This window comes from Pseudoliparis swirei, chromosome 3, assembly GCF_029220125.1.
Source record: "Pseudoliparis swirei isolate HS2019 ecotype Mariana Trench chromosome 3, NWPU_hadal_v1, whole genome shotgun sequence".
In the NCBI taxonomy this organism is placed as follows: Eukaryota; Metazoa; Chordata; class Actinopteri; order Perciformes; family Liparidae; genus Pseudoliparis; species Pseudoliparis swirei.
In genome coordinates, this window is record NC_079390.1 from 20,166,541 (window position 1) to 20,182,605 (window position 16,065).

General features: G+C 43.6%; 1 protein-coding gene across 1 annotated transcript; it reads left to right on the forward strand.

The window, feature by feature from the left end:
- The first annotated feature begins 5,676 nt into the window (after window positions 1–5,676).
- LOC130191928 (ubiquitin carboxyl-terminal hydrolase 2-like) lies at window positions 5,677–15,051 on the forward strand. The gene is made up of 12 exons (XM_056411675.1): window positions 5,677–6,066; window positions 10,966–11,013; window positions 11,097–11,226; window positions 12,110–12,221; window positions 12,337–12,447; window positions 12,543–12,607; window positions 12,719–12,822; window positions 13,088–13,168; window positions 13,269–13,347; window positions 13,528–13,635; window positions 13,774–13,894; window positions 14,113–15,051. Exons 1-12 carry the CDS (start codon window positions 5,914–5,916, stop codon window positions 14,219–14,221), a joined length of 1,221 nt encoding a protein of 406 aa, XP_056267650.1. The 5' UTR covers window positions 5,677–5,913; the 3' UTR covers window positions 14,222–15,051.
- The last annotated feature ends 1,014 nt before the right edge of the window (window positions 15,052–16,065 follow it).

Consider the following 16,065-nt stretch of genomic DNA (forward strand, 5'->3'; position numbering starts at 1 on the left):
CCTTATGACATTTAATCTCATTTGAAAGGCGAGAGGGTACGTACGCACGTTCAGTTCTTTTAACTGATTAGATAAAAACCAACACGAGCCGGGGAACTCGGCCTCAATGCCTATTTTAGGGCCTATTGTGAATTTGTGTGGGAGTGAAGAGGAAAGGAGGATGTATTTCATCATGTTATCAGTGGGGAGAGAACATTGTGCCTGCAGTGAGTATTTAAGTGGGAGAAGGGCACCTTGTGGATTGAATACTTTTATTTGTAACTCCAAGTTTGATGTCATAGATTAGAGCCCAGGTTGTAAGATATATGCAGTCCTTTTTTATTCTTTTTTTAATCAGTTATCAGGTTGTAACACTGTTGGCTCCAACTTCCATTGAACAGGTTGCCTGTACAGATGGACATGTGAGGACTTGTCGTACTGTCAGTAGAGAAAGGTTCTCCGTTCTCCAGGTTTCTGTTTGGCACCTTCTGCGTTCTCAACGTCGATCTATGTCTCCACACACATTACGTAACCCTTCAGTGTTCTTTACTCGCATGTTATGTTAGTTTCATGACAGTTTTTCATCGGTAGACCTGTTTTGCTACATTCTATGTACAGATGTACAATCATTTCCTGTCGGTATACAGTATCTTTGTTTGACATTTAAAAAACATGCCCAAAAGATGTCTTATTCTTTGAGAGCAGTGCCGCCCGACTTTTAATAAATAAATAAGTTCTCAAAGTCAGTGCGAGTCGAGTTTATTTGATGCATGACATGCAGGTATACGACCACAGGAGTGGTGGAAGATGTACTTATATCTTTTTACTTAAAAGGCCAGTGTGTGGCTTTTTAGACAATTAAATATGCTATTAATAACCATGTTTTAGTGAGTGTATAATAACCGGAGACTAAGAATCGCTTATAGTGAGCCCTTCATATCTAGAGCGGGTCCTCTTCGCGGTGTCCACTGCTTGGAAAGGGAGCGGAGGGGTATTCAGTCACCACACCACGAGATGCCACCAGATCCTACACACTGTATTACATTACATTATTACATATTATTACATGTCATTTAGCTGACACTTTTATCCAAAGCGACTTAAAATAAGTGCATTCAACCAAGAGTACAAACTCAGAACAACAAGAATCCAGAAAGTAACATTTCTTCAAGAAAGTCGAACTACAAAAGTACTAGAGCCTTTTAAGTGCCACTGAAGTGCTAATCTGTGTTTTAATCCAGATATAGTCGGAAAAGATGTGTTTTTAGTTTCCGGCGGAAGATGTAGAGACTTCCTGCTGTCCTGATATCAGTGGGGAGCTCATTCCACCACCAAGGACAGCACACAATCTGGATTTAGAGTGATTAGCTCGAAGTGCAGGAGTCACAAGTCGATTGGTTGTTGCCGAGGCGGGCGAACGTGGTCGGATGTCCAGAGCCTGGACCAGAACCTGTGCCGCCTTCTGAGTAAGAAGAGGACGTATTCTCCTGATGTTGTGTGGCATGTACCTTTAAGTAGAAATACTCTTTTACAAGTACAAGTCCATCAAAAGCAGCAACAGTAGTATTCATTATCCAGAATGGCCCGTTTCAGAATTATCTGTATTATGCTGTTGGATTATGATTAATGATGGATTAATATGTCCATTCATCATATTAATGTTGCAACTGGTAAAGATAGGGATCATTTTAGTGACTTCATAGGCTGCTGGGTATAGTTACCTTCGCATTGAAAATGCCGGAAGGTTATGTTTTGATCGCCCGTGTATTTATTTATTTATTTATTTATTTTTATGCGTGTTATTCACAAAACTCAAAAAGTATTGAACCGAATCGCATGAAATTTGGTGGGATGATTGTTTATTATCCGGGGACCAGTTGATTAGATTTTGGGATCGATCGGGTCAAAGGTCAAGGTCAAAGGTCATGAACAGGTCAACATTTTCTTGAATCGCATGAAATTTGGTGGGATGATTGGTTATTATCCGGGGACCATTTGATTAGATTTTGGGATCAATCGGGTCAAAGGTCAAGGTCAAGGTCATGGAAAGGTCAAACTCTTTTTTTTACCATAGCACGATACATTTTTGTCCAATTGGCATGCAACTAATGCCAAAATGTTCCTAATTCAATGCCCAATCTTGTGATATGCGAAGGTATGCACTCTACCGAGTGCCCATTCTAGTTAAATATGTGATATTATGTAATAATTTCTTATTTTATTACATTTTTCGAGATGAGAAAAGAAATTGAAGATTAAAAAATATGAGTAGTGGAGTAAAAAGTACAATATTTACTATAAAGTAGTAAATGGAATTAATCAAAGTACCTCAAAATTGTGCTGAAGCACAGCGCCTATAAGTAAACATACGTACTGGTAGTTACTTTCTACCACTGAAGAAATTGTCTGGATACTTGCATCAACCAAAATAAATCTTCACAACATTAAGTTTTGTAATTTCCCTTTGAAAATATATTAATTTCCATAAATTGTGAATTATTTATTGTAAAAAGTGTTTCATTTGTTGTAAGGCCCCAAACGTGTGTCCTCTTGCAGTGTGTTGAACGTGTAGCCTAGCAACGTGATTGCCATGAAGCCATATGCCTCATGCAGCCCATGCCTTGTGACAGCGGTCAGCTATTTGAAGTTTGCGACTTCTTTTCAATTAAATTCCTTCCACGATGACACCGGCCCCCGAGGCACTCATGTCCACGTTAGTCATCCATCGGCTCTCAGTGACGATTGACAGCAGCTGGAATGGAGAGAAAGGAAGTAGATTGGCTTGTTCTGATCAAACAATGCTGAAAGAAAACTACTTATTGTGCAATTGATAACCTTTCTTGTTATAGGTGTTACTCTTCCTTTGTAAGACTCCTGCCCTCACACTTCACTTACACCAGACGGCCTTTGAGATTTTTCCTCAAAGCAACTGGGAAACTTTGAAAACAAAAATTGCGGACCGATCAGAAATCAGAGCTCACTAATATTCCAACGAACAAGTGGTTCAATCGTAAAGATGAGCTTGTGGTAACGAGGAAACTGGATCAGCTGTTAAATTCCTCCTCTAGCCACCGGCTGATTCCTCCCCGGTGTCTGAGGGAGAGGTACCACAAGTCCTTCCTTCCTGCTGCTGTCAGGCTAACACTTTACTCTACTCAGCACTTTACTTTGTTTTCCCCCCTGTATATTTAGTATTAATATTAGTATTTAGTTTTGTGTTTTATATTTATTTTCATTGATGCTCTGATGTGCACCGCTGCTGTGATTTTTGAAATTTCCACACTGTGGGACGAATAAAGGAATATCATATCATAAATGTGTTTTTTTATTGTACTTCGTGTCAGGAATACACAATGTAAACACACAGTGAACATACACGGGACTAAAAGAAGAAGAAAAAGAGTCGAATACAAAACAGTATCTCAACAGTAATTCAGCATCTACTTGGAACGTTGTACGAAAAAACACATTTGCGTATTACTTCTATACTAAAATGTAATAATCTCCCTGAAAGATACTGAACATCCACCAATATTATGTCTTTTCATAATAAAACTGAAACAAAGTTATTAGCGGTTGGGTTAGGTCAAATACATTACTTCAATGTGCTGTTCACACCACTATTTTTAGCAGTTTCTATGCATCTCTTTTGTCGTCTTGCTTGTTGATGGTATTCGGGATGGTATTTCTTTGGCAGCTCAGGATGTGACTCGCCGTTAAGTTTAGGTGAGGTGACGTTTCTAGAAGAGGTTTCCCTTTGTTTGCTCACGCGTGACTCCTGCTCGAGGTATTCCCTCTCTGATGGAGGCCTCGCCCGGGGGCGCAGGAGCCAAGTGGAAGTCCACCCGTGCACCAGTGAATGAGAGGAGCGGTTTTGCTATAATGAAGAAGAAAAAAGGGTGTGTTTGAAGTTGTCATGGTGGTGATTATTTGGGAGAGTGCTTTGACAGCGATGTTCCCTCTTGGTGAAAACAGCAGTGATGTCTAATCTGTATGTCTTTGAGATCATTGTTTTTTTTAATACATGCGTGTTCTCTTGTCTTGATGGGCACCATGGCATTCGTAGGTGATTATTCACAATATTAGTAGCACGTGGCTGTTTTGTTGATCACAGCTCACTCGTGAAGTTTGATCCCCCATAAAGATCCAGAACATGCCGAATGTTTATATCACATATTAATCATTATGTGAAGATGTGTTTTCAGAGCGGTGTTAAAGGTGTAAAATAAATTGTGTGGAAAAAGTACACACCTTGGCCGGATTTCTTTGCTTTTTTTTTTTTTTTTTTTTACCCAGTTGGGGCAGATCTATTCAAGTTCAAGAAAGTTTTCCAAAAATGGAACGAGTTAATCCCGTGGGGTCGATGCATATCCAAAGAATGCCATGTCGGTCTGTCAATTGCTCACTTCACCATAATCCAGATTGACATATCTGAACAATAGTTAAATTGGTTAACCAATAAATTTGGTTTACGACATTCATATCTTCAATAAATCCCCTGACTTTTGATGATACCTCTCATATCAAGTTTTAATGTCCCTAAGTCTAAATGTCCCTAAATCTTCCCTAATGTTATAGATATAGCATATTAAAGGTTAATGATTCAGTTAAGTCATTATAGAGGTGTTTAACAAAAAGCCATGGGGGTCAAGTGAGTTAACCTGCCTAGAAACATGAACTTGCTCTGGAATTGATAAAGCTGGACGCGATCAGATAAATGTGATCAATTCGTTAGGTCGCATTCCTCTTCAAATAGTTCGGGTGGTTAATCATTACGTGCGTGGAAAGGGATTCCCTCCCTCAGCATTCCTGACGGGTCTGCTTGTACTTCCGAGGTGTTTCCTTTTTCGCCCACTCGTCAGATGGTCAGATGAACATCAAATTCTATGTTAGTTTAACAATCTCAACAGGATAAATCCTCATATTATTATTATTATTTTTATTACCCCTGATTCATCAGAGTATTGGGTGTTGCGTGACTCTAAAAGCACTGGACTCAGTGGTTTGTAAGGACCCGTAAAGCTTTATGAGGCCGGATATCTAGTTTCTTATCAGACTCACAGCTGTTTCTGTGTCAAGTCAGACCCACATGTCTAAAGATCAACGTCAAGGTCATCCAGCCTCTCTCTACATGGGGAGGGGGGGGGGGGAGTTGTGGGGCGGTGAAATAAAGTTGACGAGAGCTTTTATTTTACGCCAACACAAATATGTGGTTTTAGATACACAATAGGTGAACTACTCGTACTCTAAACCCCATCGTATCAATGAAATGGGAATAGTTTTGAATTGTGAGTGGCATTATTATTAGATTTAGTACACTCAGATTTATTATAATTATACTTCACTGGAGTATATCAATTTTAGATTTGATGGGAAATAATACACAGCATTTATTTGAGAGACAGTTATTGTTATAGATAAGGATGTTTACATAAATAATATTTAGATATCGTATAAAATGTCACTGTTAAGAAACCAGTGGTTTCCAACCAGTTGAGAAAATAGTCTCTGATGTAACTTTATTTTTACATGGTGCTTTTTTATTCTATTTAAACGTGAATAAACCGAGCGCTTCTCTCCATCTGCTCTGTCACAGCTTTTCCGTTCGCGGTCTTGCCATTTCCGACGGCACCTGAAGGCACCGCCTCTCTGGGTGGGAGGTGATGTTTATAGCACGCAGTAAAAACTCCAACACGCGCCACCTCCTTGTTATTCTCCAGCGCAGGCGGCTTGTGTAACTTCACGGTGCAGGACGGAGGAGCCCGACGAACCCGAACCGAACCCGAACGACAAGCCACCCGGACTCTGTCTCGCCTGTCGATTGATTATATATCGATTTTAGTGACTGACTTCAACTCCCCCGCGGCGACGCTCGTTTTCAGTGTGATTTCCACCCCCCCTTGTCGTGCACCACCACCACCACCAGACACCGACATGCCGTCTCTGCGACACTCGTACACGGTGACGGTACCGGAGGAACCGGCCGCTTTCCCCTTGGAAAAACCCGACGTGCGGCGAAAGAGCCCGTCGTTGTCACGCTCCAAGCTGGTGTCCACGTTCATGGGTCTCATCATCAACCAGGCCAAGGTGAGTGCTCCTGGCTCCTCTCCTCTCTGGACGCGTCACCCTCTCCACACGCTTTGGCATGTCTCACGTGATCTTCAGACATACATTTTGGATTTGTTTGAAGTATGCACTGTGTTTTACCAGAACCATATACTGTATACACCTTTTGTTGGGGGTGTCGGGGTGTCTGGCAGGGCCTGCAGATTATTTCGATGTTCCTATTGTTCGCAAACACAGCATAACTTCAACAATTATTGTGGATATATTCATTTCAGGAATGGGGAGGGAGGCAACTTTTCTTCAATTGTGTTTCTAATGTGATTTACATAAATGTTTTTCACCCCAGATGTGTTTTTATTCATTTATTTATTTATTTTAATGAAAGTTTGGGTTCATGGAAGTTTTTTTTTTTCTCCAGGAAGACAGATCAGACCGTAGATGTGAGTGTGCTGACAGCGCAGTGTTTTCCACACAAATAGCGCAGTGAAATGAGTCACATCCAGTGGGAGAACAAATATATATCATGGCTTTAAATGCGTCAAGCAAAAACCACCAAAAAATCGACACCATGAAATACAGAAGGTCACTTAAAGGTCATCACTAGTTTAATTCACGTGTGTTCGAGGCAGATGAGTGAACCATTTGCACAAATAGGCCCATTATGTTTCCACTCTTAAATATATAATGACAACCATCTATAGATTAATTCTCATCATATTCAACGTTGAGAGCATAATTGAAGCCACGGGGGCCTCTGTGGAGGTCCAACTTTGACCTTTCAGCCGTTATCTGCCCTTAAGCGGAGGGGGAGGCTGTAATCGCACAGGCATGAGCACAATGCCAGGGAGGCGAGAACAACGGCCTGCATCAAAGGAGCAATTCGAGTGGGACGTTTTGCGTAATAGCAAAGAGCTCCGCTGATAAGGAAGCCAGACCGACACCTTATCATCTGCACAGTCCTTTTTGTTAACACAAACACACACACACACACACACAGCCTGCATACACGTTGTGGGTCTGATGTGTTTACACAGCAGTGTGAATTATTTTTCACAAGGGGGATATTATTGTGCCGTCCACAGATGATCTGCGCTCCCCTCTGGAATGCATGGCTGTGTTTACCCGGGACATACTGGAGCCTATTGAGCTTCCACAGTGGCTTCATGTCGAGCTTCTAGTTTTAGTGACGGCGATTGGTGGGTCGGTACATCGCTTCTTTTTTTTCTTCTTTTTTTCATGGTTTATTTAATAAGGGACAGTGCACATTGATAAAAAAACATTTCAGTAAATGTGCCAGAGTTGGCCAAGAAGCTATTTTTCATCTGTAGTCCCAGCTTCGCTTTCGGGGCCTAAATATCTCCACAACCAAAGCACGGATTGCCATGAAGTCATTTGTGGTGCCTTGATTAATATAATCTCAAATGATTATGTTGACCATCAGATTTCCCCCCCCCCCCCCTCTCGCACCATCCTCAGATTTTCATAATCTCAGAATTTACATGTAATCGGGGAATGTTTTGGGTTTATGAATCCTCAAAAATCATGGTTGCTCATCACAATTTCCCAAATCAATTTCCCGAAGCTCGAGGTGATGACGACCGTCCTCCAGCCACAGGTGTTCCTCTTAATATTCCATTAAATGACGAGAGAAGCGGCGAACCGTCCCCCATTTAAGAGGTCGGCACCAGCTTTTTAAAAAAATAAGATCATATTTATTCAGGAGGTGCGGTTGTTGGCGGCGTGGGCTTCGAGGGGAGCACGATATCAATCAGCAAACGACCTTCTTAAGAATCTCATCGTTTACTCATTTTAGAAGGATGCCCGAACTTTTGGTAATGCTTTTGGACCGCTCCCAGCGCTGCTGTTATGTAACCAAGACGCATGTTTATACTCTCTCCAAGGGAGTGGCATAGCTGGCACTGTGTGTGTGTGTGTGTGTGTTCCGTCGCACTTGATGCGGCCTTGACCAGGCGCGCGTGGCCGGTTTAGGACACTGCGTTCTCTCCCTTCCGCTCTCTCCTTCTGAAGTCATCACAACCGGAGGAGAGATTACCTGAATGCATCACCTCCCATTGGCTGTTTTCTTTTGGTCGCATACCGAGCGTGCCAAGTCCCTGCTGGTCAGTATTTATTTGGGACTCAACGCCATATGCTCGCCTTCGGATGCGGAAGTGAAGAAGAGGGACACGAAACGAGGGAGAACGCGTTTGAGATTTCAGCCAAGAGGGCCGATGGTTGACATTTTCACAGTTCTGTTTTTAGTTTTCGGCGCAACGTGACGACCACCACAACGTAGGACATACTAACAATTAATAAAACGTAAAAAATGCAAATGAAAAATCGAATAAAGTTTAAAATCACAGGAAGCGTGATTAATTTATCTGTGAAATGTAAAAAAAAAAAAAAATTTTAAAAATGCTGGTGCTGCAGAGAAGATGCTGTCCTCCACAGCATCTTCTAAAGACTTAAGAGAACACATTTCATGAGGATCCTCATGTAATAATCGTGTCTAGTTTCAATGAAGCACACTGCAGGCAAATAAACCGTAGAACTCAGAGTGCAGTTGGGACTTGGCTGCAGATAATCTACCGTGAATGCAGGTCGCTGACGTTGCTGCTCGGTTGACAGTCGGTGTGCGTCAGCGCCTTCCCACGTGCTCTTTCGCCGATTCCTCCAAAGCTGTTATTTTCACTTGCAGCTCCTCATCCGTCAGCAGCGGCGTTGACGCATGACGGTGCTTAATTACGCCGCGTCATCAAGTTGCACGGTTACTATGTTCCCTCATTCCGGATGAGCTACAGGTCACAGGCCAATACCTCTTGGTACGCGGACATCGGAAAGAACAAGCACAAGTATTTGACTGTGTTAAAGTCGGGCCTTGACTGGTCCTGTGGGACACAATATGTGTTTTGCATTTTTGCTAATAAATCAACGAGGCACTGCTTTCACTTTCATATTATGTGACATTCCTGCTGATAATGAAATATCTGCATTAAAACATAGGTTCTTCTTTAATGAGCAGAAGGACATTATTTCTATTATGTGGTACACTAGTTTTTCGTGCCCAAAAAGGAAGCCAAAACATCTCCATCGCCCCCTGGTGGCTGGCTGTTGGGAAGCGCTTGTTACCTTCACACTGAAAATGCGGAAGGTTATGTTTTGATCCCGTGTATTTATTTATTTATTTGTATGGGTGTTACTCGCATAACTCAAAAAGTATTAAACCGAATCACATGAAATTTGTTGGGATGATTGGTTATTATCCGGGGACCATTTGATTAGATTTTGGGATCGATTGGGGTCAAGGTCATGGAAAGGTCAAAATCTTCTTTTTACCATAGCACGGTTAATTTTTATCCAAATGGCATGCAACTAATGCCAAAATGTTCATAATTCAATGCCCAATCTTGTGATATGCGAAGGTATGCGCTCTACTGAGTGCCCGTTATAGTTTTAATAAGCAGCGGTAGTATTCAATAATAAAAGTCCAGAGTGAAGTCGATCATGTTTATTTAGTTGTTGGAAACAATGTGTGATTGATATTGTATTAACTGTGTAACCCTAGGATAATATTTACGGTGACTTTAAAAAAAAATTATCAAGTAGCATTAGAAATGTGTTCAAAATGAAGCGTTTAATTGAACATTGGTTGCAGTCGGGGCCGTAGCTTTCACAGCCTTGCATCAGTCCGCCCAGCAGATGATTAACACCACAGGTGGCCCCAGATACGTCCCATAAACATGTCGGTCCTCGTTTCGGGCAGCGACTTTAAACCCTGCGCGCAAACAACGTGACACTGTGTGTTCTCCAGTTTCTCAGAATCCTTTTTTTTTCTTTCTTCTTTCTTCTTCCCCCCCCCCGGGCCGCATGGCGCATGCCGACGGCAACAACGTGACCGTCAGTTGGTGCGCGTTGTATCGAGGCCAGGCCGTCCTTCGAGGCTTATTCACGTGTGAGGAATGTCCCGGGCGGTGGTTGCATCATACCGACGGCGTGTGCAAGCGGAGCCGTTACGTGGCTGCACAGACGAGAGGGAGAGGGCCGCGGGGACACTTTTAGAACATGGCTGCGTGTTTCTCTTTAGCATCATTACATCATCTCGTATTCATTTGACAAGACGGTATAATGAAGGTGACACACAGAAGTTTAACCCTCCTATTACCTTTTGGGGTCAATTTGACCCCATTCAATGTTTAACATCTCTAAAAAAAATTACAATTTTTTTTGCTACATATTTCATGAGTTTTCCTCATTTATTGGGGACAACTGGGTAAACATAAAATTCACATGGTATGTTTTCAATGTCCTGTACAATTTGACCCCGGGCTGTTTTTCACTGTGTAAAACATAAAAGAAATATCAACTTTTTTATTTATTTAACCCTCCTGTTACCTTTATATTTTACCCTTGGGGTCAGTTTGACCCCAGCAATTAAAACCTCCAGAAAATTATTAGAATTAATATTGTTTCCCAAGTTTAAGTGTGAGGTACTTTATGTTTGTTTGTTGACTACCTAAATAGCCCTTTAAATATATAAAAAAGTTGATATTTCTTATATGTTTGAAACAGCCTGGGGTCAAATTGACCCCAAAGAACACCGACATTAAACATTGAATGGGGTCTAATTGACCCTAAAGGTAACACGAGGGTTAAAGGGCTATTTAGGTAGTCAACAAACAAACATAAAGTACCTCACACTTAAATTTGGGAAACAATATTAATTCTAATAATTATCTCTAGGTTTTATTTGTGGGGTCAAATTGACCCCAGGGGTAAAAGATGTTAGTACATTTGAAGGTAACAGGAGGGTTAATAAATGTATGTTTCTGCGAGGTTTTCCTCATGCCTCTTTTTTTTATTTCGCAAGTCTCCAATAAAAGCATGAACCAAAAATCTCCTTTTCCTTTTCTGTTTGAACAGAACAAGAGTCCTCAAGGCCTGGTGGGACTGAGGAACCTGGGCAACACGGTGAGTGCTTTCCCTTCTGCGTCTCCGATGTCCGACCCGCCGCCCTTTGACCCTCGTTAACATCGCCCGTTTGTGCCTTCCAGTGCTTCATGAACTCCATCCTGCAATGCCTGAGCAACACGCCGGAGCTGCGCGACTACTGCCTGAGGAACGTCCATCGCGCCGACCTCAACAACAACAACAACTGCACGATGAACTCCGCGCTCATGGAAGGTGAGGGTCAACAAACAAAAAAAGCACACGTCGTGGCCGCACGGCGAGGGACGCGGGCGGCGCCTCGTCCGGGTTCGAGTCGCTTTACGGCTCGTCAGACGGTCTCGCGGCTTTAAAAAAAATATACTTTAAATGTTTGTCGTGACCCAAATGGAACTCTGTGGGCGAGACGACTCGATTGCTAGAAGTGAATTGCGTAAACCACATTTCCACAGGGGTTGATTCATCCTGTCCCAATCTTCTTCTTTTTCTTCTTTAATTCCGTGCACTCCCAACTATAATGTACAGTTAGATAAAGTGTGAAAGGGACCGGTTCACTCCTCCCCGGAGCAATTTAGAGGGCGTGTTGAGACACAATGTTCTCAAAGTGTGTTCATCACGGTGTTGTCAGGTGTGTTTGCACATGCAAGGAATTTGGGATGGTGATTGGGCCGTGCCAATATCCGACCTAATTAACAGAAAAATGTCAAATGTAGTGTAGAGTGATAAAGTAGGTCTGTTGTCAAAGTGATCTCCTACGAACGGGATGTATTTTTAGTTGTGTCCCTATTTTTTTTACTTTTTTCATTCTTCCGGTTAGTTTTCTCAAAATGTATTTATGTGATGAAATATTCAACTGGAGGTCCCATTTAGTCGGCGTTCAGAGCTTTCGACCAGCGGCGAGATGACTCTTCATCATTGCACAGGACGTGGCTCACAGTCGCCACTTTCCACTCGCTGCTGAAGACCGAGACGTGCAGGAGGAGGAAAAGTCCAAGTCAAAACGGCCTCGTGGCTAAAGACACGCACATGTTGGATTATGTCGATTTTTGTGAAACTCTGGGAAAACGTCTTCTTTTCTCCGATTTTGCGGTCTAATTTTCTGTCCTTCCGTCTCCTCCAGAGTTTGCGAAGCTGACCCAGAGCCTGTGGACCTCTGTGAACAACGAGGCCATCAGTCCCTCTGACTTCAGGAGACAGATCCAGAGATTCGCTCCCAAATTTGTGGGCTGCAAGTAAGTCTCCCCCCCTCCTCCTCCTCCTCCTCCGCTCGTCAGCCTTTTTCATTCGACTCAAATCGGCTGATTTGACGGCGAAGGAAGTAACGATTCTCCTCCCGTCTGCCCGCAGTCAGCAGGACGCCCAGGAGTTCCTCCGCTTCCTATTGGACGGTCTCCACAATCAGGTGAACCGAGTGACGGTCCGCCCCAGCGTGTCCGTCGAGGACTTTGACCACCTCTCGTAAGTCGGCTTTCGCAAATTTGCATCCGTGCCGCTGCGACTAGTTTTCTACTCGACGTTCTCTCCTGAGCTCTGCGGTCCGGTGTCGTTCACAGGGATGATGAGAAAGGCAAGCGGATGTGGAACATGTACTTGGAGAGGGAGGACAGCAAAGTCGTGGGTAAGGGATGAACCCCTGATGGGCTGCATGATTTATTTCTTCTTCTTTTTTTTAACCATCCCTGAATTTCAATGCATATTAATTGTAATCCAACACGTCTTGTTTTTTTAGATCTGTTTGTTGGGCAGCTGAAGAGCACTGTGACTTGCACCGTTTGTGGCTTCTGCTCCACGGTGTTCGATCCCTTCTGGGACCTCTCCATACCTGTTGCACAGGTCAGAACACACACACACACACACACACACACTCTAAAGGTTTAGCCAATCCATGTAATGTGAAATAGTGTCGGCAAAGCTCCTAAAAACTTCTGGATTGCAGTGGAAAGTCTTTTTTTTTTTTTTTGTCTGTAATTATCAAGTTCTGACAATAAACCGACAAAGTGGCCAGGCGTGTCATGCTGTGTCACAAATGGCACAAACACAAAGTTTCGTATAGTTTGCCGTTTCTTGACTAAACTTTCTTTGTTTTCCGTCTCCGCAGAAGAGCTCCGGGGAAGTGAGTCTCAAAGACTGCTTGAGGCTGTTTACAAAAGAGGATGTGTTGGACGGGGAAGAGAGACCGGTAAGAATAATTATCCTTTGTAAAGAATATATATATATATATGTGTATTATACAACGGCGGTATCTCACGGCCCTCCCTGTCTTTGTTTATCCCTCTCAGACGTGCAACAGATGCAAAACCAGAAGGAAATGCACCAAACGATTCAGCATCCAGAAGTTCCCCCGGATACTCGTGCTTCGTATCCTTCCATATGTGCACGTCTTTACCAGCGAACCTTTCTTGTAACTGATGCACGTCCCTCTCGCTGTGGAGCAGGGACTTCAAAGAAAAAACGCACTCATGTCGTTTTAGTCTGTCATTTTAGTTTGTCACCCATTGATATCAACTGTCGGCTCCTTGACTCGATGTCCCCCTTCAGACCTGAAGCGCTTCTCCGACTCCAACATCCGAACCAGCAAGCTCTCCACCTACGTCAACTTCCCCCTCAAAGAGCTGGAGCTGCGGGAGTTCGCCTCGGAGTGCAGCGGTGAGTTGTTTTTTGTTTTTTTGCTGACACCGGAGCGGAGGACGATGCGTGCATTTTTCCAAAGCTCGGCCCGGAATTTTGACGACTAAAGGCCTCTCTTCTGTGTGTGTGTGTGTGTCTCCCCCCCCCCCCCTACAGAGCGCACCGTGTACAACCTGTACGCGGTCTCCAACCACTCGGGAAACGCTCTGGGAGGCCATTACACGGCCTACTGCAAGAACCCGGCGCTGGGCGAGTGGTACAGCTACAACGACTGCAGGTACGGACTCTGGGATCGACCGGCGTGCCACGCGTAAACCTCGCGCGGTCGACTTATCCAGTTGGCAGAAAGCTGCGCCGTGCGATGTGCGATTACACCGAATGAAGCCGCTGATTAAACGGGTGTCAACTCGTTGACTGATTACCAGCGCCGATTGGGCGAGGCTGTTCTCAGAGAAACAAAGCCCCGTAATAACGACCGCCGTGTGTCCTGTGCAGGGTGAGCCCGGTGTCCTCCAGCCAGGTCCGCAGCAGCAGCAACGCCTACGTCCTCTTCTACGAGCTGGCGCCCTCCCCGCACAGCAAGTACCAGACGTGTCTGCTTTAGACGCGGCGGCGAGAGGAGTCAAAGAGCCGCACCGACGCTGCGGGAGAGCGCCGCCTGGTGGGGAGAGTCCTGCCATCACAGACTGTGAACCCTGGAAGGAAATCGCCCTCTGACCTTCCCCCCCCCCCCCATGTGATTTTTGTGAATGGGGGAGGGGGGGGGGAGGTCCGGATGTGACGGCACACTCGAACTTCAGGATGTTTCAAGCAGGGCTCGTACGTCGGATGGAGCTGAATTATTTTACTTGCATTTAAAAAAAAAAAAGAACCCAAAAAAATGTAGAATTCATCTCGGAGCCCAGCTGTGCGTCAAACTTAAAATGCTCTTTTGGCAAAAGGGGTCTCGATGAGGAAAAAAAAGACACTTAACAGCTGTGCCTGGAATCTGCACCCAGTCGAGTGGATCTTCTTTGACTTTTCATGCCCTTTGGACATGGACTATTAACGATGAGGACATATAATATGCGACGGCATTGCAGAGACTTGAAAGCCGCCTCACACAGCAAGTGCAGGATGTAATTTATTCTATTTAACAGAATGCCAGTAACTGAACGAGCATACTGTAGACATGTAATTGAACAAAGCCTTATAGTGTCCTCTTAGAGCAGTGAGAATCCAATATTGTAGAGAGGATGTTTTATGTCCAAGCACATGTTATTTTTGTACAGTATTTATGGACAGCGCAGTGAATGTAACTGTTCTGTGGGAAAGCCAGACACACCAAAGCAGCTGTTTAGAAATGCATCAACAATTCGTCTTGCGGCAATAATGTTTGCTGACTTGACACCCGAGTTCCGAGCCTATAAATGATTAAAATTAAATGTTAACTTATATTGCATTATGTGGTGTTTTATTTCCATTTAAACACTTTAAAAAAAAATCCAGTTCATCAAATGCAAGTCGAGGAACAGTTAGAGGGTGAAAAATAATGTGGGTGTTATCCATTATTTTTTAACATTCAGCTAATCCAGTGACGATGCTGAAACCGGACAAAAGGAAAAAGCAACGTATGACATATTATCGTATTGTCACCTTGTGATGACCTTCCCTCTCAGCCAGCCGCTCCCTCCAGGAGCCAGGACCACGTCTTTCTCTCCCCTGGCTTCCACACTATTTGGTTTTGTTCCAGTTAGTTAAAATGAACTTTATTTTTAGTCACAACTCGGGTAGTCTCCCCTCCTCCGTGAGTCTTGAGCCAGGTCGTGACCTCCATGGTGAAGTGCTTTGAGGAGTTGGCACCTTCTGTGCCTACTTTGAATGCAGATTTGAAAGGTATCATGCATGAGTGTTGTTCTTATGGGGGGGAATTATATTCCAGTCCTTTTGTCTATTTTTCCTGTTTTTTGTCCACAGTTTTCTTCTATATAGTTTGATCACAATCTCTGATGGTGACTTTGTTGCAGCTTTTCTTTTATTCAATTTTTATTTTTTTATTCCATTAACACAAATTACAAACTTGCCTCAGAGGGCTTTACAATCTGTACACATAGACATCACTGTCCCAGAACCTCACATCGGATCAGGAAAAAAAACGTTCACTGGGAAAAAAGGGAAGAAAGCTTGAGGAGAGCAACAGAGGAGGATCCCTCTCCAGGGTGGACAGATGCAATAGATGTCATGTGACCAGAAGGAATCATTACAGAGTTACATAAACAAATTGAACGTGTCCTTATACTAACCCTAACCCGAGGGAAAGATCTGACAGGGGAAGTTTCTAACTGTATCCGTTTGGTATTTGGTGGCGAGCAGGCAGGGCACATTGTGATTATACAGACCTGACTGCTGTGGCTGGAAATGAGGTACATTGCAGCAAAGCTGTGGATCGGAAAACTGAAAGCCCCATAG

Excerpts from the sequence above, each read along its gene's own strand:
- LOC130191928 (XM_056411675.1), top strand. The coding sequence starts at position 5,914 with ATGCCGTCTCTGCGACACTCGTACACGGTGACGGTACCGGAGGAACCG. Across the intron at positions 12,222-12,336 it reads CCCAAATTTGTGGGCTGCAA|TCAGCAGGACGCCCAGGAGT; the intron begins GTAAGTCTCCCC and ends GTCTGCCCGCAG. Across the intron at positions 13,169-13,268 it reads TGGACGGGGAAGAGAGACCG|ACGTGCAACAGATGCAAAAC; the intron begins GTAAGAATAATT and ends TATCCCTCTCAG.